General features: G+C 35.7%; 2 protein-coding genes across 4 annotated transcripts in view; both read right to left on the reverse strand.

Annotated features, from left to right (window-relative positions):
* The window catches only part of LOC123549815 (uncharacterized), a 30,956-nt gene extending 13,363 nt beyond the window's left edge, over positions 1 to 17,593 (reverse strand). For 2 of the 3 annotated variants that reach the window (XM_053544917.1, XM_053544916.1), the window contains exons 1-3: positions 17,447 to 17,593; positions 16,821 to 17,086; positions 15,317 to 15,641 (exon numbers count right to left, since the gene is read on the reverse strand). In XM_053544917.1, coding sequence (XP_053400892.1) covers positions 15,317 to 15,641; positions 16,821 to 17,086; positions 17,447 to 17,483 — 628 coding nt within the window. In that variant the 5' untranslated portion in view covers positions 17,484 to 17,593. Of the gene's footprint in view, positions 1 to 13,581; positions 13,970 to 15,316; positions 15,642 to 16,820; positions 17,087 to 17,446 lie in introns of those variants that run through there. The other variant, XM_053544919.1, reaches the window with a different exon arrangement.
* Positions 17,594 to 23,733: 6,140 nt separating this feature from the next.
* Positions 23,734 to 27,116, reverse strand: LOC128557950 (uncharacterized). The gene is made up of 2 exons (XM_053546639.1): positions 27,002 to 27,116; positions 23,734 to 24,343 (listed from the first exon to the last, which is right to left on the reverse strand). The coding sequence occupies exons 1-2, from the start codon at positions 27,075 to 27,077 to the stop codon at positions 23,754 to 23,756; spliced, it is 666 nt and encodes a 221-aa protein (XP_053402614.1). The 5' UTR covers positions 27,078 to 27,116; the 3' UTR covers positions 23,734 to 23,753.
* Positions 27,117 to 27,692: the final 576 nt, after the last annotated feature.

The following is a 27,692-nucleotide window of genomic DNA, read 5'->3' on the forward strand; positions in this document are numbered from 1 at the left end:
TTCACGTATCGAATGCCCGGATGTCACATGCACGATATTTAGGACAAATACTACAAAATTATAGCCATGAATTACTTGATCAATGTCCACTAAGTATGTAAACTGTTAGCGCATCAAATCACTACATTAGGATGTTTAACAGAAAAAAAATAAAGCGAATAAATGCCAATAAGGTAGAATGGCTTTGTCCTTGCGTCCAATCCTGGGGTTCCACACACTGATGACTAATATTTAAAAACCAAAAGTTTACAAGATGATCATTATATATTTATATAGATGTGCCCTAGAAGGAACTTTTGCTACGCTTTAACTTGTTTAATAATAGTATTTGGGTGATCATGTCAACATAAGTAGAATGTGCAATTTTATTGTATTTTATATCGCATGTCAGTTTTTCACCTGGCCTTACTCGTTCGCAGATCGAGATAATCAGATATTTATTCCCCCTCTACCCCTTCGAAGAAGGATGGGTATATTGTTTTGCAGATATCGGTCGGTCGGTCCGTAGACCAATCCGTTTCCGGGTGATAACTCAAGAACGCTTGGGCCTAGGATCATGAATGTTAATAGGAAGGTTGGTCATGACCAGCCGATGACCCCTATTGATTCTGACGTCAGTAGGTTAAAGATCAAGGTTACAGTTAAATAGTTTCCGGATGATAACTCAAGAACGCTTTGGCCTAGAATCATAAAAGTTGGTCATGACCAGCAGATGACCCTATTGATTTTGAGGTCAGTAGGTCAAAGGTCAAGGTCACAGTGACTCGGAACAGTTAAATCGTTTCCGGACGATAACTTGAGAACGCTTGGACCTAGGATCATGAAAGTTGATAGTGAGGTTGGTCATGACCAGCAGATGGCCCCTATTGATATTAAGATCAGTAGGTCAAAGGCCTAGGATCACGAAACTAAATAGGGAGATTGATCATAACCAACAGATGACCCCTTTTGATTTTGAGATCAGTAGGTCAAAGGTCAAGGTCACATTGACTCAGAACAGTTAAACCGTTTCCGTATGATATCTCAAGAATGCTTGGGCCTAGGATCATGAAAGTTGACAGGGAGGTAGGTCATGACCAGCAGATGACCCTATTGATTTCGAGGTCAGTAGATCAAAGGTCAAGGTCCCAGTGACCCCGAACAGTTAAACTATTTCCGGACGATAACCTGAGAACGCTTGGGCTTAGAATGACGAAACTTGATAGGGAGGTTGATAGTGACCAGCAGATGACCCCTATTGATTTTGAGGTTGGTAGGTCAAAGGTCAAGGTCACATTGACCCAGAACAGTAGAACGTTTTTTTTTGCCAGATAAGTAGAGAATGCTTTGGTCTTAGATTACATTTGATACGAAGGTCACTTATGACCATAGTTATTGATCTGAGGTCAGCACGTCAAACGTCCAGTTCACAGTGACCAAATAATTTCTGTTCCTTGTGCAGTTACTGAATGCATCAAGGGGGTATTTCGTATTCTACGAGCTTTTGTTTTTAGTTGCCATCATTCTAAGCGTGACGGAGCAGCGACAGTCAAATGTTATCACGCTGTCCCTCAACGTCATATCATATGGACCAAGATTCACCTAGTCTAAATAATGAGACCTCGAGTAGACCGATTTTACAGTCTGATATTTCACGTTGTCTACCCAAAGCGGACGGGGATATTGACCAGTCAAAACAATATAACGATATTCAACTCTTGAGTACAATTATTTGGACTAAGCTCCACATGGATTCGTCTCGGGTTGTGGCATTATTTCGAAAATGAATAACATATGACAGCCTCAATCTTTTTCCATTACAGCTTTCAAAACTTTCAACTTTTAATGAAAATCCATGTTTTATGTCTCTCCTTGCCATTGTTTACATACACACTTATTTAGTATGTACAGGATAGTTTGGGTCATTTTTCAATAATTAGTTATAAAAACCACATTGAAACAAACATTTCAAGTTCTTTCTTTCTACAAATCAAAATAATAATGTGTAATTTTCTACAAAACATTCAGCTTTTTAAATGTGCACTTGTTGGGTGTTTTTACATACACACTGACTTACTGTACAGGATAGCTTTGATTTTCATAAGATGACATGTGAAAAATACACGAGATGCAAACATTTTAAATGTATGTGCAAATCAGTAAAAGAATGAGATGAAAGTTTATACAATGATTTAAGTCTAAATGTAAAAATTGTCAAACTGTCGTCTATACCCTAAAATCCACAATACCCCGAAACACTGTACAGATTTGAACATGCATTCAATTTCAAAGAATGTTCTTTTTAATAGGAAAGATTTTTATACATTTTGCATGAGGACAGAACAATTCTATATCATCATGACATAAGCTATTCAAGTAGTTTTTACGTGAACTAATTGTGTTCTGCTACATTATACTGTAATTATGTGTTAAACGCTTTACCTGCTAATTCCCAAGCATCCTAATTTTCAATATGACTGTAAACAAGCGGGTTTTCCCGAAATTAAAGTTATGTCATGTTACGTATAAGTAACTTTATTTATAGAAATGGAAAACCCCACTGCCAACAAAAATAGCTATCTAGTATGGTAAACCCATTTTATCATGTGATTATTTTAAAATTACTATTTTTAGTTCATTCGTTAAGAAATATGCGATATAAATAAACATTCCTAAAGGTCATGAAGGTCGTACCGCCGAACAGTGTGCTTTTACACAATTTATAACAACTTCTTTTAAGTCGATCAGTTCTTTTACCCTGGCAAAATACTTTGATGTACAAATCCCTGTATGTAGTAAAAATGTGCACTTGATGATTTGTTGACAATCAGTAGCCTTTATGCTTATCAAGTTTTCCCTAATTTTATATTAATTAATCTAACACAATTACTAGAGCTACAGTCGGGAACCTGGCTCCACCAATTTTGAAAGTAGGGTTGGGACAACATATGCTTTGTTTTTTAGGTAAGCTAGCCGGTCCCCCATTGCAGCTCCCCAACCTTCGTTCGAACGCCGATTTTTAAGGTCAGCTATGGCGCACGCAATTAATGCATTGAAAGGCGTGCAATCATTCCTATATTCAGACCATATTCCATTGCATACGAAAGGATAACCGAATGAGTGCCGTCACTGTTAAGAACAATGAAGGACAATTTTGAGTAACTTATACATGTATGGAAAAAAAACCATTAGAAAGTGTAATTTCGAAATTAGAGGACTTTGTCTCCAAATTGAGAAAAGAATATAGTATTATTTTGTGGAGTTTCTATAAGATACTGTAACAGTAGATTCTTTTGTCATCCATGCGACAGTCAAAGTTTTTTTTTTTCATTAACAGCCTTTCTGGGAAATTCATAGCAACCTGGCAGTTGCAATTTACATGATTTTTCACTATGATATCCTTGCAGTTTACATTTCCGGTTATTACAGCGTTTTATATCTGAGCTTTGCTGGCACTTTGTAACCATACGACTCCAGTCTGACTGTTCATACATATTGCTTTTTGCTATTTGACTAGTGCCAAAAGGAAGTAATATTTGACTGAGTAAACAGAGTCCATATCCAACTACGATGAACTTGTTTTTACAATACTGAATTTTGAAACAAGGACAGAGCCCAACAAGGCATTTACTCATGTACATTTTTCATCCAAGTTCATAAATGTGTTTGAAGATTATTGCCTTAAACAACAAGAGCTCCGCTAAGCGGGGCAATGTACACCCGAAAGCCCCAAAGGCTATTTCAGAAGAGAATGGAAGCAGAATTTTAAGAAAAAGCTTTTTTTTTCATGGGAGATGAAGGGAAGCAGTGTGTGTATGTGTGTGCATGTGTTCGCGTTTGCATGAGTGCGTGCATGCGTTTGCATGTGTGTGCGGTGTTGGTGGTGGCAATATACTAGAGGGCAAGAAAATAGATGGATTGTTTTTGGCGGGTGGATGCGTGTAACGTAGATTGTTGCAGTCATCACATTCTCTCATCACCATCTGCCTATATTCAAAGCTTCAGGTCAATACCTATAATAGTTATGCTCTTGACACGAAATATGATGGGTAGATTTGACCTTGCTGTGTCATTGACCTTTGTCCTCCCACCATGGTTCGTGAACTCTGCAAACCGTCCTGCATCCCAAGTTTGAAGTCATTACCTCGAATGGTTAATAATTTAATCACTAAAGGACACCAAATAATTATCACACAAAGAATGGACCTTGGAGCTGCAAACCCGGTTCATGTGCTCGGCACATCGCCTCATCGCCATCTACCTACATTCAAAGTTGGAAGTCAAATACCTTGCATGGTTATTATGCCATTTTAGCTCTATTTGTGAACTTTGATCTACAGAGCCGGTTTAAGCGCTCTGCACATTGTTTTGTCGCCATCTACTTATATGCCAAGTTTAAAGTTAATACCTATAATGGCTATAAAGTTATGCTCAGGATACGAATTATGACGCACAGACGAACGCACGCGCCATCACATAGTACGTCCCATATTTCCTAGACTGGCATATAAAAAGTTACAGATATCTTTCAATTCCTTCTTGCATAAAAACTGCTTTTCCGCTGTATCCGGCTCTGTATTACCGTATCAACAAGGCGAGATTTGTTGTTACACTTTCTTATCGAGTCCTTGATGCGACAGAAATTTTTTATCTTTGCATCAAACAAAGCTAGTTTATATCATATTTTTGTCGAGACTTGTTATGGTAATGGCATTGAAATAAAATTGAACGAGCACAAAGAACAGTGGAAAAAAGAACAAAAAGAACTAAGTCACCTTAACCAAAAGCTTTATTAGCAACCAATTATCATTGTACATGAAGAAAAGAAGCGTATAAATAAAATTATTATCAAGCTAATTTGCCATAAAATACCAAAATGAAGTAAAAAAGATGAAATAACTAAAGCATGATGCAGTGCTTATAATGAATTACGAGTGCAAGATTATTTCATATCTGTATATCTGTTACAATCATGGTGATAAATGTAGTTTCACTCTATTTATAATTTTGTTTGTGAATATATATGTAAAGTGATACTTATTTTCTGATTATACGTGTTTCCTGTGTGAAATTCTAAATATTTAATCCATTTATATTCTATTTTTCTTCGTTCCGCTACAGTATATTATATAAATTGAGTACAATGTTTCTTTGCGTGCATGCTTATATGTCTTTTCACATTTTGCACATTCAAAAGAAATATTATAAAGAGACTCAGTCAAACCGAGTCCGCTATTATTTCATTTGGTCACGTTCTAAAATGATTTTATCTGCTGTAAATACGTTTCACTTGTTCAAACGGTTTTGTACATTTTTTCCACAATAACGTGTATATGCTATATTTGTTCTCAATTATAATCCATGTAAAATTGGAAATAGCGAAATAATAATACAATGATGTAAAAAATGATAGAAACAACATTGACACAAAATGTATGATAATTATAATGATTACTATATAATAAGAGCCTAATGAATAACACGTAACTAACTAACCTTATACATTAACTTGCATAAGCTATATACATTTAAGAATGATTTCATATGTATTTGTACTACATGGTATTAGTTATTAAATATGTATCAGGAGTGGATTCCTTTTCTTACACACTTACGAGATTGAGCTAAATATCAGTCCATGATACATACTTTTTATCCTAGTCTCTAATTTGAAAACAAATACACAAAAAAAAAATCGCCGGAAAATATTTCCTTTTTACAAAAATAGTTGGCATCCTATATTAATTTATCAAGGTCAAAAATGTCAGTGTAAAGATACTTGAATGCCTAAAATAAAAACAATATTATACAAAATTGAACTTTGGCAACATGGAGTAATTAATAAGGATTAGATCTATGTGTTTGCTGTAACAAATGAAAAAAAAATCCTGACTGGATGAACTTTTGAGTTTCTATCATTCTGATAGTCAACTAATTAATGAGTAGCTACTTTTTATGCTGTTACTGATAAATGGTGAGTAACTAATTATATTGAGCTTCATGAATACTTTATGGCAATAATATTTTTAAAATTTTGATTTTGCCTTCAATGACGGTTATTAAAAAGAACTGAATAATGAAAACTTAACCAGTGAAATCAAAACAAGTGGAAATTATAAAAGTAATGGAATTCTAGTTACATTTATTTACAAAGATAGTTATATGAAATATGTTTTCAGCTTTATAGATAAACGGAGGCCATAAAAATAATTTGAGATAACAGAGAGGCTGACATTTACATACGTAAGCTGTTCAGTAGATTGAACTTTTGAAATATAACTCGTTCAAGTTCATAATAGATAACCCGTGAAATCAGTCTCCAGAAACTTGACATTTTCTTATGCTTATGATGTTATCAACAAGTCAAATATTCGCTTAAGCAGTGAGATATAAACTTTCTGAATAAGCAGCATTTATACCAAAGTAACTATTTCAAATTGTTCTGATCAGTATTCATTTTTTTTTGCATTAGAAATTGTGTAAATATTTAAAAAACCACATACTTTTGATATTTCAGTAGCTTTATGAACACATGTTATTAAAATTCATAGGTGATTCAAATATAATGCGATCTAAAACATGATCAGCTATGCCATTTAACAGCTCAAAATATTAAAAAATATGAACGCTAATCATGCAACAATGACCTGTCTGATGCATGAAAGCATCTGTCAGATACAGATTAATCATATAACCATGACAGTAGAAGAAATATTTTAGAAAATACCTATGAAAAACTTAACTTCATGGCCCATGCACATTTCGAGAAGAAAACAGTAGATGTTTGTAAAACACATACGCCCCCATGCTTGCCTGTCCCATTATCAGTTCGGAGATCACCATGGCGATGACCTTTGACCTACTGACCCCAAACTGAAAGGGGTCACCTATTGACCAAGTTTATCAGCCTTATGAACTTTGTCGACCCTCGGGGCAAAGCATTCTTCAGAGGCCATTTTGATATTGACCTTTGAACTACAGTCCTCTTAACAATAGAAAAAGGCAATCGTCCTGAATCTTAATTTGACTACTGACCCCCAAAACATCTACTTACAACAGGTAACCGTCTTATGAAGTCCAAAGCACTCTTTACCATTTGAGTTGAAACTGTTTTCAGTATCGATGTAATGGTGGCATTGTCCTTTGAACTACTGACCGCAACACAATATGTGCCACTAACTGACCACACTCGGTCATCCTATGAAGTTTGACGACTGTAGGCCATACTGTTCTGCACGTATTAAGCGGAAACCAGTAATCTTGACCTTTGACCTACTAGCCCACGAGTCATTAGGGGTCATCTGCCGACAACAGGCAATCGTCATACAAAGTTTGACGACGGTTAGACGGAGTTGTCTTTACTTAATACGTAGAAACCGATTTCAGCATCAAGGTAACTGTGACCTTGACCTTTGACCCACTGACCCCACAACAGGGGTCGGGGTCATTTAATGACCACATGCAATCACCCTGTGAAGTTTGACTATTATATGACCGAGCGCTCTCTTGTGACTGATTGGAAACAAAATGGTCTACCAACAGACCGATAGACAATGGTTGCATTTTTTTGACATTCTAGCATAAAACTGCTGTTATTGTCACTTTTCGGGAGTGTTTTAACAGGAGTGAAAACGTGTTTTAACAGGGAGATTCTCGCGCTCACGTGCTGTTAAAACACCTTTTTATATATGCGCGTTCCATGGCAAAGCATAAACGTATTACGGCCCGAAACGGATAATTCAAAAGGAAATGACGTCAACGTATAAAAAACAACAAAGCCTTGACCGCGCATTTCATGGAAATTTAACGACGTTAAGAGAAATATATTCATTTACGTGGTTCTACGCGATTTATGCTAGAATAGCGTCAGCGCATGTTCTTCGAAATCTTTCGGGAATCGTTGGTACCCTCGCCCTACCGGGCTGTGGTACCAACTAATCCCTCGGGATTCTACAGATGTTATAACAAGAAAAACAATGCGTTATCCCTACATTCTCAAAGTTTTATATGGATGGTCTAGAATGGTTGAAATTCAGACCGAAAATTACATTATCCTATTGTTTCGAGATGCTTTGAGAATAGAAAGATGTATATCTATAAAGATGCATGATATGTAAAGGTAAATCAACGAAAAATCTTGTAAGAGAACAGGTGAATCAAACAGTACTGTCATGTCTAATTACAAAATTGTTAAAGTAGTCACAAAATGTTACCAGAAGTTACATTCACTGATTAAAAAACTTACAAAATGTATGGCAAAAACAAAATGCTATATCATTTACACCACAAATAAACAAGAACTACCAAAAACCAAAACTCCTGTATAAAATAAAAGATTAAACAAGCAAATTCGATGAATTGGAATCCCCCGCCGAAAGGGTCAGAGTTGAGGAACGGCAAAAAATATCTCCAGCAAAAAGTTAAGAATGTTACCAAGAAGCAAATAATTTCATTAGTCAAAATCAAATTAAAAGAAAATGAATAGTTTGTTTGGGTGTGGGGGTGGGGTGGTGAGGATACAACAGTTTACATGTTGATTATAAATATTGATAGAAAACGAAAAATGAAAAAAAAAAAAAATGAAAAAAAAAAATTGGGTGGGGGGGGGGGGGGGGTGAGGGGGGTGACCAGGTGTAGGTACACAACATCACATGTTTATAATAAATGTTCATGGAAAAGAATGAAAGAAGTTTAATGAAATTCTTCCAATTGGTTGGTTTGTTATGTACAGATCTGTGGATTTTTAAACAATTAAAGGGCAATAACTATATGGAAAATTGACCAATCGAAAAAAAACTTGAAGGGCATCGTCGCAGTATCTTGGTTCATGTCTATTTCAAGTTTGATGAAATTCTACCTGCTAGTTACTGAGAAATGGCTGCAGACGGACATTTTTCATTAAATCAAGGGCAATAACTCTGAGGGAAATTGACCTATCAAAAAAAAACTTGATGGGCATCAGCGCAGTATCTTGGTTCATGTCTATTTCAAATTTGATGAAATTCTACCTGTTAGTTACTGAGAAATGGCTGCAGACGGACATTTTTTATTAAATCAAGGGCAATAACTCTGAGGGAAATTGACCAATCAAAAAAAAAACTTGACGGGCATCAGCGCAGTATCTTGGTTCATGTCTATTTCAAATTTGATGAAATTCTACCTGTTAGTTACTGAGAAATGGCTGCAGACGGACATTTTTTATTAAATCAAGGGCAATAACTCTGAGGGAAATTGATCAATCAAAAAAAAAAACTTGACGGGCATCATCGCAGTATGTTGGTTCATGTTTATTTCAAGTTTCATGAAATTCTACCAAGTAGTTACTGAGAAATGGCTGCGGACGGACGGACGGACTGACGGACTGACGGACGGACAACGCCATTTCAATACCCCCCTCCCGATTTCATCGGCGGGGGATAATAACTTGAGTAATAAAATCTAAAACTATGCCATGCTAAAAGTCAAAAGCTAGGGAAGTAACAACACACATGATATATGGTCTACTAAACCTCCTCTCTTCGTCTGAATGAAGGTGGGAAAAGTCATATTTAAGACGAAATTCTTCAAATATAAATTCTGAACAGCACATTCAACACACTTCAACAAAAGCAATTAAAATCCGTCATCTAAACTTTCTGTATTTTTCAAATACTAGCAGTGTGTTAATCTACATGCCTGATTTTAAGAACAAGGTCTTACGTTCTCAAAACAGTATCAATCTCAGCGGAGTTTGATAATGAAACGTCATTCGTCACGTGCATCTAAACGGCATGTTTAAAATTTTAATTTAATGAAAATTTCAAGTGACTGTTTAGTGTTAATGGTCAGTCTCAACTGGAATTTAATATTAAAGTTCTAGTAAAATTTGCTTCTCAAACTCACCTAAAAATGTTTTGTGAACATAGGGCTTGAAATTGCTAGAAATATGAGCACGCGGTACTTATAAAAGATATCACTTTCAGTTATTAAGGACAAAAGAGCATTTAAGGAATGGTGCCTAAAATCCATTGTATATTTTGATTCAATAACAACAAAATTTGATAAAAACTTTAAATTAAATGTTATGAAAGTTTAAAGCCAGGAAAATGATCGAAGCTTCAGCCTAAAGATCTCTTTGAATACAAGTAAAATAATGTTGTTGGAGGTGCAATCATTGAATATGGTAAGATATATAAAATATTACTACAAGTTTTAAATAAATTATTGGAAAATCAAATAAAAATTATCTTGAATTTTCACAGTAAATATATCAAATCAATTTTTCAGAATTCGTAAGAACATATTAAATAGGTAAAATTAAGTTAAGATATGAGTATAAAGAAAATTTGTGTTACATTAAAGATCAAAATATCTTTCACTCATGAACACAACATTTTACATTTTAAATATGTGGTGTTCACTTGGTAAAAGATATTCAAATCTTACTCTGGAACAAACAAATTTTCTTACACACTATGTGTTTTAAAATACAGATAATTAATTGGAAAGAATTTATTACTTTTGTTGAAGTTTTCAAAGGTGTCTGGACAGTATCTATATTTAAAACAATATCTCTTACACATGACTAGTCCCTGACACAGAAGTCCAAAAGAATTTTGCTGGATAAACAAGTACACATCCTCCACTATCCCACTTATCTTCCACTCAAGAGTCTCTTTCACTTGCTTACCCCTATCCCCCCAAAACGATATAAAGCCCCCACCCCCGAATTTTTGGAAAGAAACATTACTGAACAATTCATTCAAAATGAAATACATGCAATTACAACCTATTTTGTCCATATGAAAAGATATGGAAGCTGAACTAGAACAGGAAACAAGAAAAATTATACGTGTCACTTAATGCATACGAGGAGAAGAGCTAAATAGGACATAATATGATAGCGGAAATGCCGTCCAAAATGTTTTTCACTACCTGTAAAATTAATAGTAATTAGAACATTAATCTTAACGCTAATATGAATAATAAGAGTTCCATTTTAATTTTATATAGAAAATATTGACTTAAAGAGACTTGTTTTGATATAAAAGTGAAGTTTTATCGAAACTGCTCAAGGCTGTTTTTTTGGCTAAATTGAATAATACGAGTCGTGTTTCAAAGTAATACAGAAAAATCTAAGACAAACATTTTATACCAAACTCTGTGTTGATAGTGATAAAATTGTCACTCCAACTGTGAAAGAATAGATTTAATTCTTTTTAAAACAAGAGCTGTCTCATGACAGCGCGCTCGACTATTCGAAGAATTGATTGAAGAATGGGGTCAAAATATTTCCACGGATATTCAGACAAAAGAAATAAATAGATTAGACAAACAATGTTCTTGTATTACTTTGATTCCGGTAAGTCTTGCACTAAATGGCAATATATGAGCCAATTTCAAAGTCCAAAAAGGGCCATAATTCAGTCAAAATAGTTATGTACTCTTGCCTACAGATGGAAATCATAATGATAAACAAGTGTTCAAAGTTTAAAAGCCATATGTCAAATAGTTTTGACAAAACATGGACTTGTATGAAAACAGAACCAATTTCAAAGTCCAAAAAGGGACAAAATTCAGCCAAAATAGATGACAGAGTTATGTTCTCTTTCCTACAGATAGAGACTATTATACTAAACAAGTGACAAAAGTTTCAAAGCCATATGTCAAACACTTTACAAAAAATATGAACTGGTACAAAAAACTTAACCAAGATTTCTAAGTCAAAAGGGGCCATAATTCAGCCAAGATCTTTGATGGAGTTATGTACTCTTGCCTATAACTGGACATGGTGATGGCAAACAGGTGTTGAAAGTTTCAAAGCTTTATCTCAAAAGACTTTGTCAAAATATGAACTGGTACGAAAAACTTAACCATGATTTCTAAGTCAACAAGAGCTGTCGGAGGACAGCAACGCTCGACTATTCAACAGCCTTGTCAATTGAATGAATACAAAAGTTGAAAAAGGGGCATAATTTTGTAAAATGCAAAGTAGAGGTATTGAACCTCTGTACTGCAAGTCATATCATGACAGTGAACAAGTGTGTGAAGTTTCAATCCTTTCCAATTTTTGGATACTGAGATACCAGCTTACATACAAAAACTTCACAAAAAACTGCTAAGTCAAAGGGGCATAATTTTGTAAAAATGCCAAGTAGAGTTATGGGACCTTCACAGTGCATGTTAGATCATGACAGTGAACAAGTGTGTGAAGTTTCAATCCATTCTAATTAGTGGATACTGAGATATCAGATTACATACAAAAATTTAACCAAAAACTGCTAAGTCGAAAAAGGGGCATAATTTTGAAAAAAAAGAGAGTAGAGTTATGGGACTTGCTTAGTGCATGTCAGATCATGATAGTGAACAAGTATGTGAAGTTTCAATCCATTCCCATTAGTAAGTACTGAGATACCAGCTTACATACAAAACCTTAACCAAAAATTTCTAAGTCGAAAAAGGGGCATAATTTTGTAAAAAAGCAAAATAGAGTTATGGAACATGTGCAATGTAGATCAGTTCATCACAGTGAATAAGTGTGTGAAGTTTCAATCCATTCCCACAAGTGGTTACTGAGTTACCAGCTTACATACAAAACCTTAACCAAAAATTTCTAAGTCGAAAAAGGGGCATAAAAGAGAGTTGTGTGAAGTTTCAATCCATTCCCACAAGTGGTTACTGAGATACCAGCTTACATACAAAACCTTAACCAAAATCGGGACGCGGACGCGGACGCCGACGCCGACGCCGACGCGGACGCCGACGCATGGGCGAGTGCAATAGCTCACTATTCTATGAATAGTCGAGCTAAAAAGGGCCATAATTCAGCCAAAATCGTTGATGGAGTTATGTGCTCTTGCCTATAACTGGCCATGATGATGGTAAACAAGTGTTGAAAGTTTCAAAGCTTTATCTCAAAAGACTTTGTCAAAATGTGGACTGGTACGAAAAACTTAACCCAAGGTGTGACGCCGACGCCGACGCCGACGCCGTGGTGAGTAGGATAGCTCTACTTATTCTTCGAATAGTCGAGCTAAAAAAAATAATATAGACATTCTAGGAAATCTAATCCTTTATAATATTTCCATTTACTGGAATTTATCTTTGTATTGGAAATGACAATAAAAGTTTTCACTCATCGAAATAAAAAGTTACTAATGCTTATTTAGTGCAAATCTACAAAAAGTATAGTGGAAACTAAAGTATAGTGGAAACTTAGTTAAATAATGACCCCTTACCATACGTAATGCTTCAACAGTTTATAGGAACAACACCGAGGTCTCAGAGTCTTGTTGAAAGTATCTGTGTCTTCCAAGGTTTCCATAATGCCAGCGGTGACACCAGAGAATTTCCCCCTAACATCAACACTGTCCTGCGACCGTAATTTTTTGGATTATTTATCCCCCAAACCACAAAATAAATGTTGGAAATAAAACATTTTGAACGGCAGGGTTATATGAATAAAGTACAGACAGTCCCTCATTCACTCATAATATAATACTAATTACAAAGATACTACATCGTTTCTCAAACATTTTGGTAAATAAAATCTTTCTTTATATACGTAAATATGGGTTCAAGACGAAGAAAAGCATGCCAGTAAAATAAGTTAATAGTTTGAAGTGATTTCAAAATCATGTCGAGTTAGTTTATTTCTATATAAAATCGGAAAAGACAAAATCTCTCGAAAGATTATTAACTTAAAATGTTTGAGAAACAGAACGTATTTCTCGCGCTTAATCATCTAAAAACAAATTAACTTCAATTGGAAGTCAATTTTTATACATAAGTGAGTATGCATGCACACATATTGTGCTGTAATAACATACATCACACTACACAGCAATTGTTACACTACAATAACATGCTGTAGTTAAACAAAACATATGTCTATCAAAATAAAACTGGTGATGCTTCAACGATGTAGTGGAATCCATTGCTTGGTATACATCAAAGTTATAGAAGTTCTAATGTACGGATTGAAATTCAGGCTCCGTAAAAGTATGACCATCTGAAATAAAATTAAACGTGCAGAAAACAAATGACATAGAGCTAGAGGCAAAAAAGGTTATTATTTTCAACAAAATTTATTTAGCAAATATCTCGTGTCTATTGTTGGCTCTCATTTTTGACTATTCAATAGGTCAAATTTAGCTCGGAAACCCGATTTTGATATGATTTGATCAGTACCAGTTAAGTTCTGCCAAGTCTGATTTATATACTTGGAAATCAGTTATACAAGTTAGACAACCAATTCACATAAATCTGTTTTTGATTACTTTACATCTAAAAGTGAAGAATGGAGCTAAGTTCAACATGAGCTGTCTGTTGATAGCGCGCTCGACTATTAAAAGAATTGATTAAGTATGGGGTCAAAATATTACAAGATATTTTCACACAAAAGAAGGAAAATTAATAAGACAATGTACTTGTATTTGTTGGTTGGCTGGTTGTCTTTTTGGGGGGTTAACGCCGTTTTTCAACAGTATTTCAGTTATGTAACGGCGGGCAGTTAACATAATCAGTGTTCCTGGATTCTGTACCAGTACAAGTGACTGCCAAATTCCCTACATGAATTAGAGGTTGAGGACGAATGATTTCAGACACAATGTCTTTTATCAAATCGTCACGGAGAACATACGCCTCGCCCAAGGCTCGAACTCACAACCCTGCGATGCGTAGATCTGCGCTCTCCCTATTGAGCTAACCTGTATTTGTGGAACTGGAAAAATATCTTGCACTATGTAGCAACGTGTAATGTGAGTGGAATAGCCATCCTTATTGTTTCAAAAGCTCCAAGTATCAATGCAATATGTGAATTAATTTCGAAGAATGTAAAAAAATGTCGGAATATTGCATGAAGTGTAGGATATGTCTAATTATTTTTCGAATGGTCTAAGTAGAAAAGTTATGTAGTCTTGCCTACGTATGGAGACTATGATGGTAAACAAGTTGTCAAAGTTTCAAAGCCACATGTCAAACACTTTTGACAAGATGTGGACTTCTACGAAAACTGAATCAATATAATTTAGCAAAAATAGTTGACGGTTATGCTCTTGCCTTCAGATAGAGACTGTTATAATATGATAACAATTTAAAAGCCATATGTAAAACAATTTACACAAAATAAGAACTGGTGTGAAAAACTTAACCAAGATTTGTAAGTTAAAAGGGGCCCTAATTCAAACGAAAACCTATATGTCAAAAGGTTTTGTCAAAATGTGGACTGGTACGAAAAGCTTAACAAAGGTGTGACGCCGACGCCATGATGAGTAGGATAACTCTGCTTAGAGCTCAAGTTGTACAAACCATTATGAGAAACATATTGAATTGTAATACAAATACGTAGACTACTTACTTGCTTCTAGCTCCCGTACTTTAGAGAAACTTATTGAAAATCCTTCACCGAAATCATTGTGTTCCCCGGAAGTTACACTTGGTTCCATATTGTCATTGACGTTTTCAGTATGAAAAGACGGGATGTGCTCATCCGCAACATTCCCTGTCCCCGGAACAAAAGGTATGTGCTCGTCCGTCTCCACCGCTGCCTCGGGCTCCGGAAGGTATGGTATATGCTCATTCGGCTTTGTCCCGGTCCCCGGTAGGAATGGTGTATGCTCCTCCGCATCTGCTCCTGACTCCGGTGGGGATGGTATGTCCTCTTTTGCCTCTTCCCTGAGGTTCTTAAAGTTTTAAACATTTTGCATTTAGTATTGTGAACGTATTGAAAGGCTACTAACGTAAGACAGTATTAGTCTCTCACCGAAATTGCATTATAACAAATTACAGTACAGTGTGCCTATGACAAATGTATTGTATAAAACATGACGCTAACTGTGATGCAGTATGACAGTCATTTTGTGACTTTCAGCCTTTACAATTCATGTTATCCATTTTATCTATAAAACGTTATGTGCCTAAAAGAAATCAATTAACAGAAAGGCCAAAAAACCACACCCGTGAATGGATAACAGAACGAAAGAGACCCCGATAGTAACAGTATTGAATTGATCTTTGGCGCACGGGTCTTGGTTTTTCAGAGTACATACCGTCACGTTATAAATTAAGAAATGAAATGATTTATTTCGGTGTTCATGCGAAATGAACGGCAGAATAGGATCGGCAAATTAAACATGAATCGCGCTACACCGAAAAAAAAGTTTCAGTTCTTATATTTCCTTTCAATTTGTAACCTATATAATATTATGAATAGCATATAATTTGTAGCATTTAGCATTAAAATCAGCTTCCCGGCCATTCTGTTCGCCAGACGGAACAACTGCGACGTCATCTAAGGAACGTTCGCCCTGATTATACGCGAACGTCGTCAAAACAGCGGTCGGTTATCACTAAGCAGCGACGACGTAACTTTCGCGCCTTTCATTTTGCTGTTCATACGAAATGAACGTCAAAAGTTTCAATGGAAAAGAATAGGGCGAATGTAAATATGAATTTACGAAAGATGACGTAGTTGTAGTCCGGCCGTTAACATCTGACTTTCCAATTAAGCAATCTTAGAGCAACGGGACTTGACTTTATGCTCAACATGTCGTCTTAAGATAAATAATCTTTAATCCCTTAAAGGATGACATACCATACACAAAACATACCCGTTAACTTTTTAAGACCATGTATGACACTGACCTTTGAGGTAAAGACCTGAGCACGTTAAGTTGTCTTCTTTTGGGAAACATTTGCGTCATGTGATTTTTAAAGTTTTTGAATAATGGCAGTGGTCTGTACCAGATACAAAGTGTGACGGGCGCACACTATTTCTTTATTCACTCACGCCATTTCTTTGACAACAGGCGGAGAACAATGAAAACATCGATTTATTTCTACAAAAGCATTTCATATCGTACCTCTTCACTTTCCTGAACACCCAAGGACACGATCACATCATTCACTGGAACCTTCGGCATAGTTTCCTGTGAATTGCTTGGAGTCAAAGCATTTTTGTGCCGATACTTGCAATAACAATACAGTCCAATTGCACTGATCGCAATGACAATGAATATGGCAATTGCAGCCATCAATCCAAACGTGTATTTGCTGTCCATCGTCGCCGCTACAACTTTTGAAGACTCTTCAGTTGGCTTGATATCTTTTTCTTTCTTTGGTGGTAAAACTGAAATTCAACTTACACTCCTGTGTGTGTCTCTAATTTTATCCATTTTAATGTTTTCATTTTGATAGGAATGGGCAATAAATATACAATAGTTGTTTGAAATATGTACATGTATATACCTATAATACAATGGAAAGATAAGTTACAGTGCTGATAGCAACAATACTATTAAATCACTGCTTTAATCTAATGTTTTGCTGATGTCTCAATTCAAACCCTAAAAGCTCAAAATATTTAACATTACTGTTTATCAATTAATAATTGTTCTTTTGAGCAAGGTAAATGAAGTACTTAGTAAAGACTTAAATTTAGAATACATATGAACATAGTAATGTAATAGAGCAACTATCGATAACTTACATGGACATCTCTCGCCACACGTTTCCGAGGGACTCATCAAATCTTTACCGCATGGAATAGTGCAATTCAGACACGTATAACCTCTTTCAGTACGGTATTCGTCTCTGTCACAGATATGTTTTGAAGCTGAAAAAACAACATAAATATGTTTTAAGAATAGGTTAATCTGTAAAGTGAATTCATAAATATAAGCATATGTGTGCAGTTAAAAGTAAATATATGTTAATGAACCAAATTTACATTTTGTATAATGACTATTATTTTATTAAAGAAAAAAGAACAAAAAAAAAAACAAACTAGCGAACGCTCTGTTAGTATTTAAAACAAGAGGACCATGATGGTCCTGAATCGCTCACCTCTTCCCACATGATCCAGTTTTGAGTATGACGTCGTTTTTTCTATTATTTGACATAGTGACCTAGTTTTTGAGCTCATGTGACCCAGTTTTGAACTTGACCTAGATATTATCAAGATAAAAATTCTGACCAATTTTCATGAAGATCCATTGAAAAATATGGTCTCTAGAGAGGTCACAAGGTTTTTCTATTATTTGACCTATTGACCTAGTTTTTTAAGGCACGTGACCCAGTTTCAAACTTGACCTAGATATCATCAAGGTGAACATTCTCACCAATTTTCATGAAGATCCATTCAAGGGTATGGCCTCTAGAGGTCACAAGGTTTTTCTATTATTTGAACTACTGACCTAGTTTTTGACCGCATGTGACCCAGTTTCAAACTTGACCTAGATATTATCAAGATGAACATTCTGACCAATTTTCATGCAGATCCCATAAAAAATATGGCCTCTATAGAGGTCACAAGGTTTTTCTATTATTTGACCTACTAACCTAGTTTTGGATCGGACGTGACCCAGTTTCGAACTTGACCTAGATATCATCAAGATGAACATTCTGACCAATTTTCATGCAGATCCCATGAAAAATATGACCTCTAGAGAGGTCACAAGGATTTTCTATTATTTGACCTACTGACCTAGTTTTTGATCACAGTTGACCCAGTTTTGAACCTGACCTAGATATTATCAAGATGAACATTCAGACCAACTTTCATACAGATCTCATGAAAAATATGGCCTCTAGAGTGGTCACAAGGTTTTTCTATTATTTGACCTACTGACCTAGTTTTTGACCGCACATGACCCAGTTTCGAACTTGACCTAGATATCATCAAGTTGAACATTCTGACTAAATTTCATGCAGATCCCATGACAAATATGACCTCTAGAGAGGTCACAAGGTTTTTCTATTATTTGACCTAATGACCTAGTTTTGGACCGCACGTGACCCAGTTTTAAATTTGACTTTGATATCATCAAGGTGAACATTTTGACCAATTTTCATGAAGATCCATTGAAAAATATGGCCTCTAGGGAGGTCACAAGGATTTTCTATTTTTAGACCTACTGACCTAGTTTTGGACCGCTGTTGACCCAGTTTCGAACTTGACCTAGATATCATCAAGATGAACATTCTGACCAATTTTCATGCAGATCCCGTTTAAAATATGGCCTCTAGAGAGGGCACAAGGTTTTTCTATTATCTGAAGTACTGACCTAGTTTTTGACCGCATGTGACCTAGTTTCAAACTTGACCTAGATATCATCAAGGTGAACATTCTGACCAATTTTCATGCAGATTCCATGAAAAATATGGCCTCTACAGAGGTCACAAGATTTTTCTATTATTTGACCTACTGACCTAGTTTTTAACGGCACGTGACCCAGTTTCGAACTTGACCTAGATATCATCAAGATGAACATTCAGACCAACTTTCATACAGATCTCATGAAAAATATGGCCTGTAGAGTGGTCACAAGGTTTTTCTATTATTTGACCTACTGACCTAGATTTTCACCGCACGTGACCCAGTTTCAAACGTGATTTAGATATCATCAAGTTGAACATTCTGACTGAATTTCATGCAGATCCGATGACAAATATGACCTCCAGAGAGGTCACAAGGTTTTTCTATTATTTGACCTAATGACCTAGTTTTGGACCGCACGTGACCCAGTTTCAAATCTGACTTTGATATCATCAAGGTGAACATTCTGACCAATTTTCATGAAGATCCATTGAAAAATATGGCCTCTAGGGAGGTCACAAGGATTTTCTATTTTTAGACCTATTGACCTAGTTTTGGACTGAAGTTGACCCAGTTTCGAACTTGACCTAGATATCATCAAGATGAACATTCTGACCAATTTTCATGCAGATCCCATTAAAAATATGACCTCTAGAGAGGTCACAAGGTTTTTCTATTATTTGACCTACTGACCTAGTTTTTGACCGCAGCTGACCCACTTTCGAACTTGACCTAGATATCACCAAGGTAAACATTCTGACCAACTTTCATGAAGATCCATTAAAAAGTATGGCCTCTAGAGAGGTCACAAGGTTTTTCTATTTTTAGACCTACTGACCTAGTTTTTACCGGCACGTGACCCAGTTTCGAACTTGACCTAGATATCATCAATATGAACATTCTGACCAATTTTCATAAAGATCCCATGAAAAATGTGACCTCTAGAGTGGTCACAAGCAAAAGTTTACGGACGGACGGACGGACGGACGCACGGACGGACGACGGACGACGGACGCCGCGCGATCACAAAAGCTCACCTTGTCACTTTGTGACAGGTGAGCTAAAAAACAACAAAAAAACAAGAGGACCATGATGGTCCTGAATCGCTCACCTATCCCCACATGACCCAGTGTTGAACTGAGTATGACGTCGTTATTTCTATTATTTGACATAGTGACCTAGTTTTTGAGCACAAGTGACCTAGATATCATCAAGATAAAAAATTCTGACCAATTTTCATGAAGATCCATTGAAAAATATGGCCTCTAGAGAGGTTACAAGGTTTTTCTATTATTTGACCTAATGACCTAGTTTTTGGAGGCACGTGACCCACTTTTAAATTTGACCTAGATATCATCAAGCTGAACATTCTCACCAATTTTCATGAAGATCTCGTGAAAAATATGGCCTCTAGAGAGGTCACAAGGTTTTTCTATTTTTTCGACCTACTGACCTAGTTTTTGACCGCACATGACCCAGTTACGAACCTGACCTAGATATCATCAAGCTGAACATTCTCACCAGTTTTCATGAAGATCCATTGAGAAATATGGCCTCTAGAGAGGTCACAAGGTTTTTCTATTTTCAGACCTACTGACCTAGTTTTTGACCCCACGTGACCCAGTTTCGAACCTGACCTAGATATCATCAAGGTGAACATTCTGACCAATATTCATGAAGATCTCATGAAAAATATGGCCTCTAGAGAGGTCACAAGGTTTTTCTATTTTTAGATCTACTGACCTATTTCTTAACCCAATGTGACCCAGTTTCGAACTTGATCTAGATATCATCAAGGTAAACATTCTGACCAATTTTCCTGAAGATCCATTGAAAAATATGGCCTCTAGAGAGGTCACAAGGTTTTTCTATTTTTAGACCTACTGACCTAGTTTTTGACCGCACATGACCCAGTTTCGAACTTGACCTAGATATCATCAAGCTGAACATTCTGACCAATTTTCATGAAGATCCATTGAGAAATATGGCCTCTAGAGAGGTCACAAGGATTTTCTATTTTTAGACCTACTGACCTAGTTTTTGACCGCACGTGACCCAGTTTTGAACTTGACCTAGATATCATCAAGCTGAACATTCTGACCAATTTTCATGAAGATCCATTGAGAAATATGGCCTCTAGAGAGGTCACAATGTTTTTCTATTTTTAGACCTAATGACCTAGTTTTTGATGGCACGTGACCCAGTTTCGAACTTGACCTAGATATCATCAAGGTGAACATTCTGACCAATATTCATGAAGATCTCATGAAAAATATGGCCTCTAGAGAGGTCACAAGGTTTTTCTATTTTTAGACCTACTGACCTAGTTTTTGAACCCACGTGACCCAGTTTCGAACCTGACCTAGATATCATCAAGATGAACATTCTGACCAATTTTCATGAAGATCTTGTGAAATATATGGCCTCTAGAGAGGTCACAAGGTTTTTCTATTTTTAGACCTACTGACCTAGTTTTTGATGGCACATAACCCAGTTTCGAACTTGACCTAGATATCATCAAGGTGAACATTCTGACCAACTTTCATAAAGATCCCATGAAAAATGTGACCTCTAAAGTGGTCACAAGCAAAAGTTTACGGACGGACGGACGCACGCACGCACGCACGGACGGACGATGGACGACGGACGCCGCGCGATCACAAAAGCTCACCTTGTCACTTTGTGACAGGTGAGCTAAAAAACAAACAAAAAACTAGCGAACGCTCCTGTTAGTATTTAGTGACCTTGGTCTTAGACTTTCTGGCATTATAGTAATGTTAGGTTCTCAAATTGTTCTGGACAAAGTTATAGAGTTTGACCTAGACTGCTGACCTCCAGACCCTTTAACCTCGAAATTAGCGCTCCGTTTCGCCTGCTATTTGTCAAATACAATCTAGGCTATAGACAGAACAATCCAGCAGCTGATATGACCGTAACAATGCAGTTATATTATTTCCCTTATTGTATGATATTTCTAGATGTCCGTTTGTGAGTATTCAGTCATTCTCATGAAAATTGTTACTACTTGATAACAAGAAATATCTTTAAAAATGATGGTCGGCGAATTGTAATAAGGAAAGAAGTTTGTGAATTTTTCATCTAACATTCATCTTTCATCTAACATTTTTCAAATTGCAAAACTAAACACCGCACTTCAACAATTTAAATGGTTCTCTTTTAATTTTTCGCAAAGGTTTCGTAGGGTTGCAATTTTGTTTCGTTTATCCTTAGACGAATAATTACAGCAGTAGTTTGATGAAGATTCATGAAGCGGTTTATGAGAAGAGGTCATTAAACGTGTTTATATTTTTAGCTAAATTGGTCCCTGTCCCCATTTGTAACAAAATAGCAGGAGACCTTACGATATTGTTACACATCGGGTTTGATAAAAATCCATTACATTTTAGTGGTTAATGTGAAGAAAGGCATATCTACTTTTAGCTATAGTGGTCCCTATTAGGGCCCAAGTTCCTATATAAATAAATTTGGAAGAGGACCTTATAATGATGCTCCAGACCAAGTATGACAAAGATCCACCAAGCTGTTCATGAGACGCTGTATAAAGGCATTTCTAGTTTTAGCTCTAGCAGCCCCTAAATGGGGTCAAATGTCCCAGCTGAACAAAGTTGGCTGCGGGCCTAATAAAGATGCTACAAATCAAGTTTGATTAGAATACATGAGAAAAAAATCAATTAAAGGATTTTTTTATTTATTATTTTTATTTATTTCTAAAATAGGCCGACTGATCCCGCTTTAACAAATGCATATTCGCTATTCATGTATCTTTGGACAATGACGTCACACCTATAAAAAAGTGAAGGTCAAGCAAAACATACAATTGTAATTATTTCAATATTTCTGTTTTATAAGCAAAGTTTGACCGTAGTCATATCACATAGATAAACTGTACGCAGCGTACCTTCATTTCAGTGTAATGAGATTCAGTCATTATATAGCATATATATAATAAAACAGATTTCAACTGAGTTCAATATTTGCATACCATACTAAAGAAAAATATTTATATGTAATAAATCAGTTAAACAATTTATAACAAATGTACTCATTTTAATATGCAATCTGAATAAGTCACAAAAGCAAGAAACCTTCTCATATACAGACGCCAATTGTAACAAGGAAAATCTTTTAAAAAGCACTTCTCTACATAAAAGACTCTTATCACACCCTTATTCATGTGATACGCAGACCGTATTCAGCTCTTTCTTTAATTTGATATATGTTGGTATTTGAACAGGTTTTTATCATATTTATTAAACTAACTTATCATTTTGAGATATATCAATATTCTTGCTAAATATACTGAGCCAAAGTTAGCTTTATAACTGTGAACAGCGTCGTTTAGGATAAACGCTATGTCTACATTTCACTCAGCGTAGCACAATCAACAGAGTGAAAGAAACTGACACTCTCGTCCAATCAGGCAGAGTGTTGCATAAATCTTCCATTTTGATAAATTATCTATAATGCGTTATCAAGTAGTTTGATTTGCAAACTGAAGTCACGTGGCATATGTAACGAAAACGAATTTAGACGGCGTCGCCGAAAAAAATCCAAATTTCACCACCTTCGAGTTTGTTCTGTATCTGCATTATAGAGAAATATTAAAGAGTTTCAGTTAAAGAGTTTTCCTGACAATAACTGCTTAACTGCTACTTTGTCTTTAATAAATTTCATTTTGTCACATTTTAAACAAACAGTGCAAATTTGTATCTGGTGAAAATGTTAATAACTTACCACATGCGATTTGACTGCTGATCGAGTTTATTAGTCTGGTCAACTTGTTTTCACCTTCACTGAGTAAATGTGTGTGATTTTTGGTACTTGCCAAAGGTCCATAAACACTTGGAATTGAGTCCCCAATGACCACAAAGATTGCTTTTTTCTTGTAAAGCATCACCGACGTGCCAATTACATTTGTCGAATCACTTACAAAGACGATAGTAAGTTCAGCTTTTGTCCTGTGTTTATTAACAGTAAATTGAGAGTTAAGCTCATTATCTATGGCAGCCAGCGATATAGAGTTGCCTCCCTGTGGTAAATTATAATCATACAGTTTGGCAGACCAGCTCATATTGGCATACGGTGTACTGACTGAAACAATTTGTGTCATTATAGAACCAGACGCTGCATTCACCTTGACTGAACTGTGAGCTGGAAGATCGGAGATAATCTTTACAATAATTTGTTCAACAGTGTTTTTGTCTTTGCTGCCGATGTTTTTAGTCCAGTCCACTATTATATCCATCTGAACAGGCTTCGACTTACAGGCTGAAAAATAATTAAAACAAATTATTTCTAAAACTAGTCGGTTTTAGTTTGAGGGCGCATATGACAATTTCCCTGCTATGGACATCCCGGACGATGAAAATGATTATGTTGGTGCGAAGGAAACTAAAAACAAATAAAATATTTCAGTTTACATTTCTTGTTGTCCCTTGTGTTAGCTTTATCTTTCGAAATAATATCAACAAATTGCATCTTTCAATGATTGTGGAGTCTGTAAGCAAGATGACTACGTGGAAGACAGAGAACCATCGCCCTTATAGGATTCTATATATGAAAGAATTCTACACTGTAATAGGGCTTCGATTCCGCAGCGATGGTGGGAGATGTGAAATCATGCATACTTGTCTACTAAAACAAGCACCTTACATTTTATATAATTAACAAACTGCAGAAGACAACAAGCTCGAAAACATTTGTTACAATACGTGTCCTTTCACATCGAATAATTTGTAGTGTAATGCTCAGGTGTTTTGAATTTTATTTCGGGTATTTCTTTCAGAAGTTTAAGATTTTAAAAATTATAGAAGATGAAAACTGTACATTTCATAAATTGACAAGTCAGACAAGATTTGACAATCTTCAGTAGCTTTAGGCTTGTTGAACTTGTAGGTATCCTTAAGTGATCGGGAAATTAGATAATGTGTCTGCTGTGTTTTCCTGTATAATTCTTTATAAACTCAATACACTCTGTGATCAAGGGAGGTGCCCAGGTACGGGCAAGGGACATGTCGTCCCGTTCTCTTGAGCTGAAACTTAATAAGCTTTGTTAAGAGCTAGTTTGAAATATATTTATAATTAAGAAATGTTGTTAAATAGATCAGTAAACAGAACTGTTTTAAAAGACTTATTGAACATTGATTTTATTCATGAAATTAGACTGAACATTCATAAGTAACTGTGCATTGCTCTTCATAAGAAAATAAATGTTAGAACTGTTGTAATGTGTTGTGTTCAAGACAAACTTCAGGTACACAGAACAAGTGCTACGTTACAAATTGGCCAACTTCGTTTCACACAACTTGTCATACTCCAGTCACCTGAGCGGTAAGAAAAATATCTGCTTACATGCAAAACTTCGATCAAACTTTCTTTGTTAAAAAGGGGCTTTACTTTGAAAATGCAAGCTATAGTTTTGATACTTGCTCTGCGAGGTTAGGGGCCAATCATTTTAGATTCTAGGGAAGAGGGGGGGGGGGGGGGGGGGGGGGGGGGGGGGGGGGGGGGGGGGGGAGATTATACATGGAGTTAAGAATTTTTGTTTTGCGTTCTATGAAAGTCAGATTTCTTTCCTCAGAACATGAAGGTCAGATTTTTTTTTCAAAGTAAACTAAAGATAATTCAGTCTTTTCTTTTCAAATTAAATAGCTAAATGCAAGTCTCCTTGATTAAATGTTTTCAGTAAGAAGCAGTCGGACTCAAATTTATAGTGCTTAACCTTGAGCACTATCTCAAATACTTTTATAAGCAAAATGGTAAAAAATCTACCATTTATGTACATACATATTAACTATCTGATTGATACATGAAAAGATAAATGAACCAGGAGCTAAAGATGGATATTGACTGATAAATTGTCAATAAGAAGGGCCTATAATATACACTCAAATACTAAGTTATGTATACGGTATATATGTGTTCATCCAATACAAACTATACCTTTAAAATACTTTCAATTACTCCAATACAGCAGTGTTTATTTAAAAAAAATGACATGGGGGGCCTACTATAATACTAATCCGGCGTTTAGTTATTTTTAGAACTAAGATATAAATAAATTCGGATTTTCCAACTGATATTATCATTATTTATATATACTAGTCAATCATAGGCGTTCAGCTATTTTTAGAACCAAGATATAAATTTTTTACCACATTGATATGTTTACTGTAATAGCTGGGGGTTATCATATAAAAAGTTACAGTAGGCTTTTGGGAGACTTATGGATAGACTTTCAGATTCCTGTGTTGTATTAGTTTTCTTCCGTTCGACATCACAACCTTACAAAACATAATGAATACACATCACGTGCATATTACTCAGTTGCCTTAAATAACTCGGGTGGAAATCCCGGGAAAAGTATACATAAATAGACTGATCGCGGTTTAACTGGTTCCTGTACCGTCACCCCAAACCCTATTATTTTGTATCTCTTTACCTGCTTCCCCACAGGCACCTGAAATTCTATCCATAATAAAACTGAAACGGCTAAATGTTAAAACATAAAACACTTAAAAAATGACCCCATGACCCCCATTTAAAAACACACTGTGTTTGTTATTGGGATATTTTTTCACAAAATTAGCCGTTTGAGGTGTATTATGGATAGAATTCAAGGTGCCTGTGGTTTACCAAAATTTAAGTAATAAAAACAAAAAAAAAATCGTTGCACTTGTTAATTAATTAATATGTGTTTACTTCAAAATTAACTTTCAGACTGGAATGCAGGATAAATTTTATCTGCGTAGGCGCGGTTACTTCACGTGCCGCCGTGCTTGGATGGAGAAGGAAATCCTTAATTAATTACGAGCGTTTTTTTCAATTGCGATAACGGATAATGTTTTCCATTTTCGAGAAAAAAATCTGATCAGATCTAATTTTAACTTTAAAAAGAAAGTAAAAAAAACCAACAAAATAACATACCATAGTCTGCTGATTCTATTTCCCGAATAGCTGATATAATTACCAAAAATAACAAAAGAGAATGTTTGTTCGCCATTCTGTTTAACAACAGCACTCCCGTCAACCGCACTTTGCAATAATCCCGAGTGATGCAACGATACTAAATATAAATATATGCGCGCGCAGGTAAACTTGATTTTCGCCTAAGATAAACGTAAAGAAATAAAATAACGTTCGTTTTAATCAATTTCCAAGGGGAACATACCTTTATTCACTTAATTGATTTATGTCTGTTTATAAATATTTGCACTAATCTGAAATGGGGCAAGCTATATATGTGGACCTTTATCTTAAATTTATTTAGAATATATAGATAACAGGATTTAGTACATGCCCAAAACATTTTGACCACAGTTCAAACGATTCCTGCTCTCATTATAATGGATCCGTAATGAGTATCCACAATTTCCGTGCAGTTACGTATTCTCCGTGACGGACTTCGGCATTCTCCGTCTTATTGCTCGACCAGACTACATTAGCATACGAAAAATGCCGAAGCATCATCGGTACATTACGTAAACATGCATCCAAAAACATTAAATGCTGTTTATAGAACGTTATCTGGAGAGGACCAGATAGATATATTAAGTGAATAAAGGTACGTTTCCCTTGATGAACACACTGGGATCAGAACAGAAAGAAAATGCCCTTG

Source organism: Mercenaria mercenaria, chromosome 6 (genome assembly GCF_021730395.1).
Source record: "Mercenaria mercenaria strain notata chromosome 6, MADL_Memer_1, whole genome shotgun sequence".
NCBI lineage: Eukaryota > Metazoa > Mollusca > Bivalvia > Venerida > Veneridae > Mercenaria > Mercenaria mercenaria.